At 40.5% G+C, this 4,888-nt stretch overlaps 1 protein-coding gene across 1 annotated transcript; it reads right to left on the bottom strand.

The window, feature by feature from the left end:
* Positions 1–408: 408 nt before the first annotated feature.
* On the bottom strand, positions 409–4,548 carry rfc2 (replication factor C (activator 1) 2). The gene is given in 7 exon segments (XM_034125576.1): positions 409–722; positions 1,706–1,966; positions 2,370–2,384; positions 2,386–2,629; positions 2,923–3,024; positions 3,379–3,484; positions 4,256–4,548. Coding segments are annotated over 7 exon segments (1,077 nt in total). The 5' UTR covers positions 4,494–4,548; the 3' UTR covers positions 409–611.
* Between the last annotated feature and the right edge of the window lie 340 nt (positions 4,549–4,888).

The following is a 4,888-nucleotide window of genomic DNA, read 5'->3' as shown; positions in this document are numbered from 1 at the left end:
CTCTGGTTTGACTTTAATATTCAGCAGCGGGGGGGAAGAGATATTCAGACTATTTACTTAAGTAGAAATCAGGTAGCGCTTTACATTAAGAGCCTTGTATGAAGCAGCCGTTTTATACATATATATTATTAAACAATCCCTACATAACCATGTATGAATAATACCATTAAAGTGTTAATTATAGTATCATAACCATGGTAATTGTTGGATTATAAAATACTATGTACCTATAACAAACCTGATGACAGTTTTTTTATATTTCTTTAAAATGATGAAAGATTCCGTAAAATAAAACTCAAAATAAATTGTAAGTACGCAACTTCTGGCATAGTCTTAGTTTAAGGCCAGTGGATTCCCTCACATTTATCTGGACAGTAAGATTATTATCAAAACAAAACATGTCAACACTTATCAATGAAAAAATGATTTATTGTCTCTATTTTATACAATATTAAGCAAACAGACGGACACAACATGTCTTCTATGATGCCGAAACGCACTGATGATCTGACCACAAACAGTGTTGACTATAAGTTGCAGGTTCTTCAGCATTAAATCCATGCTGCAGATGTTTTGAAGCAGCAAAAGTCCAGTGTAGTGATGCAGGCTCTTCAGCTGGCAGCAGGGGGCGCTGTCTTCATGCAGAGGCGACCCAGCAGCCCGGCCATCTGCAGCAGAGAGTTCACTCCTTCAGCCACCCGCATGTGAGTGTAGCCGATCTCCTGCAGCACAGAACCACCACAACATCAGGTCAGACGTTCAGTTTCTCATTTACATTCTGCTTGTTAGGATTTTACTGTCAGTAATAATACAAATAGCACACTTTAAAAAAACAACGTCATCTCAAGGTGCTTCACAATGCTATGAGGAGAAAATAAAAAAATATATATAGTTATCTAAGCAGCATCTGAGTTGGATATATTCAAAAGTTGCACAGGGACTTCTCAGTAAATTATTTAAGATACGATGGACCTTTTTTATCCCTATTAATCCACGGGGGGAAAATCAGTATTTTAAACAGTAAAAGGGTAAGAATGAAAAACAGGATAGCACAGATTCACACAGATTATAAAAATTAAAGATAATATTAAAATGATATACAGTTAAGTAACTTTAGAATAAGAAATTAATTAAAATGAACATATACATTTGGCATTTAAAATTAAGAAAATAGTTTCTTTAAGATATCTTGAGTACTGTTTAGGTTGCATACAGTTGTTTATGCATCAGTTTTGTTTGTATTTACTGTCCGCTGTCAATTAAAAAGGTAGGGTAGGTAAGAATGGAGAAACCAGTTTGAGTGCGCTAGAATTTGAAAGTATGCAGCCGAAAAAAATCTGCCCCTTCCTTCAGACTTCCTTACAGAGCCCCTCCTCCAACACACACGTTTGTGCACAGATGGAAGGCTGACAGGCAGGTAGGCCATCCAGTTATTTTAGCCGGGCCGGCTCAGATGATTGGTCGTGCTTTTTACAGTACTACGGCTTCCACAGATGACATTTTTTATGTATTTATTGTCAAAGCATTTAATATATTCATTGCTATCGGGATGTTAAGAGCATTCCATGGAATATAACAAAAAGTGTTTCTGAAGTGAATTACCTACCCTACCTTTAAAGGACACATATATAGAAAAAATGCCAATCAAAGCTGTTGCCTCTCAATAAATGGATGTACTATCCGGAGCCTTTGGTCTCTGCCTCACCTTGATGAACTCCAGCTTGAGGTACTCTGGCATCTGGAAGGTCTTGCACACTCTGAAGATGTTCCCGATGATGTCCTCCGGAGAGTAGCCCAGCGCCCACAGCTGCTCCACCACCTTGTACGCCTTGTCGATGTCCCCTTCCACACAGTGTCCCAGCATGCCTTTCACCAGCAGCGGGTGAGGCTCGTCGCACACTTTGAAGACGTTCTCGCTGTTGATGTAGCCGAAGCCGGAGTTGGTGGACTGCAGGTTGTTCAAGGCCTGGACACGCAGGAACAGGAAGTCAGGAACACCCCTACATGCCTTCCTTCATGCTCAACACTAGACGCTTAATGGATAGTCTGTATGTTTTGAAGTGGGATTGAATGAGGTGCTTTTCCATAGTCAGTGTATTGTCTACAGTAGATGACAAGTCAGAATGCCCTCAATTTGGAGAACAGACAAAGATAACGACTTCAGTTCTCCGTCAGAGAGAGCCGTCTAAAAGCAAGGTAAACAGGGTAGATATTCTAAATATAGCATATATATACTAAAACTTATTTTCAAAAAGAAGCTTATCTTCCTGCTAGAACTCCTGTCTGTTTCTAGGAAATACCCCAACTATGTGAAAGTATCTTTATACAGCTATACTTCAAAATACTGAACTCCCCCCCCCCCCCCTCACCTGTCTCATGTCCCCCCTGTGCGGTGAAGATGACGGCCTCCAGCCCGTCGTCAGACACCGACAGTTTCTCCTTCTCCACGACGTCCTGCAGCCGCGACAGGATCTGTCCGTCCGTCAGCTTGGAGTAACGCAGCACGGCGCAGCGAGACTGGATCGGCTCGATGATTTTATCTGAGGCGTTACAGGCCAGAGCGAAGCGCGTGGTCTTAGAGTAGATCTCCATGATCCGCCTCAACGCTTGCTGAGCGCCATCTGTCATGCTGGGGGGAGGAGGAAGGAGAAATTAAACCATGCCCAGAGACACTAAATTATAACATTATTATAAGATAAAAAATCAAAGGACACGTGGCTTTATATTTCGACATCCAAAACATGTTTTGGAGTGAAAGTATTCCACAGGAAAAATATGTAGATAGATTGAATTGTGTGTGTAACATCTGTGTCTCATCCCTTTATTTATCGGGCTCAGATTAATCTCCGGACACTTTGCAGGGTCCTGACTAAAGTGTTGAGTCAGTAACTGTTTCACATTCAGATGATAAACGTTGCTCACCTGTCGGCCTCGTCCAGGATGATGACCTTGTGTCGTCCTTTGGGCAGTGTGACTTTCTGCTGAGCAAACATCTTGATCTTGTTCCTCACCACGTCGATTCCTCTGCAGACACAACAGCATCAGTATAACCTCAACAACGCATGATTTTAATATATATTAAACCAGTGTGTGTTGTTTTTGGAATAGAAATTGCGAGAAAAGTCCAAAATAAGCCGTGCAGGAACAACCTTATAAACATGGATTCGACAACAACATGGTGCAAATAGGAACGTTTATGTATGCTGTCAATTAGAGTTCCGAGAACGACAGAAAATATAAATAAGTGCATCTTTACTACAGTCAACGTTCAATCTTGACCTTGGAAAGAGTTCTACAAAATAATCTGAGCTCAAAGTAGAAAGTTAGTTAATGAACTGTGAGCAAAGATTATTTTTGTTTGTTTTGTTAGTATGTCACCTTTCATTTGAAGCGTTGAGCTCCAGCACGGCGTCTTTCATGGAGGCTCCCAGCAGAGCTCGAGCCAAACACAAGATGCTGGTGGTCTTTCCTGTGCCCGGAGGACCTGCACCACAAATCACATTTTACCATTGAGTTTGTATTACAAAACAGTCACAAAAAGCTAACAATAGGATTTACATAAGCTGTTGCAATCTTCATATTAGAAAAACAATCAGATTTATAACCGATGCATTAGTTTTAAAGTTGTTGTCATTATAGATAACCACAACCTTACTGTTTACAAGCTTTGTGTACAGCTACGGTGTGAAACACAGAAATACACCAGTGTTTGAAGCGATAAAGTGACATGTGTCGGTGAGTAATTGTTTGATCAATGTCTTTATTTTAGACATCTTGTATCAGTGTTTTTATATGTTCAGTGGGCGAAAGTAACTTGGTAAGAAAGTACGTTTACTTGAGTTGGTACTGTATGCAAATTGACACAAATCATGATAAATTGTTATAGATAGGCACAGCAGACTATACAATAATAGAACTGTACCCAACCTTTATCAGCTGCAATATTAAAGTGATGAACACACATTCAAACATCAACAATATTACTTTAAATCTGCATAATGAGTACTTTTACTTCAGGAACATTAAAGTATATTTTGATGCTTATACTTTAACTTGAGTGACATTTTGAAAGCAGGACTTTGCAGTATTTTCACACTGTTATAACTACTTTCACTGAAGTATAATATCTGAGTACTTCTTCCACCCAGAGCAGCACCATGTAGTTGTTGCATTATTGAGCAGCCGGTTGGGAGTAAACAATTAAACACTAAACTTTAATTCCCAGTCCTTTCTACCTCCTTGTTTCCACACTGACCTGCAATGATAATGTTCGGGACGTTTCCCTCCCTGGCGAACACCTCCAGCCGGCTCACCGTCTCCACGTTCCCCACAATCTCTCTCAGCTTCAGCGGACGATACTTCTCCACCCAGGGCAGTTCATAGCTGACACCGGAGCTTTTAGTCGAAGCCTCCCCGGCTCCCGTGTCCGTTTTCTGCCCGCTTTCCGTTGTTGTTTTCTCACTTTCAGGCTCCACCATCTCCACGTCGTCCATGATGAGTTTATGTATGTCAGCTCAGCCCGCGAACTGCAGCGGAACTTTTCCCTCCCTGGCAACCACGAGTGATGAAACTGACGCCTCATTGGTCGAGCGTTTATTCAGTGACGCCACTGATTGGTCCAGGACACGGCACTTAAACCTCGCGATATTTGCAACAACCAGGATCGTAAAAAACAGTAAAGACAAAATGATATGATAAACAAAGGCACATTCATGAAACCTGTTTAATGCTTTTTTGGTATGACTTCAAAATATGATTGATTATTGCTTGGATGTGTAAGATTGTACAAACCAACAGAGCTTGAATATACAAAATATAATGGTCTTGAATGAAAGCATTTATATTTCTTTTATATCGTTTATTTTATTCTTTACAAATTATTTTCAGG

This window comes from Trematomus bernacchii, unplaced genomic scaffold, assembly GCF_902827165.1.
Source record: "Trematomus bernacchii unplaced genomic scaffold, fTreBer1.1, whole genome shotgun sequence".
Taxonomy (NCBI): Eukaryota; Metazoa; Chordata; class Actinopteri; order Perciformes; family Nototheniidae; genus Trematomus; species Trematomus bernacchii.
This window is presented reverse-complemented; position numbering and strand designations above follow the sequence as displayed.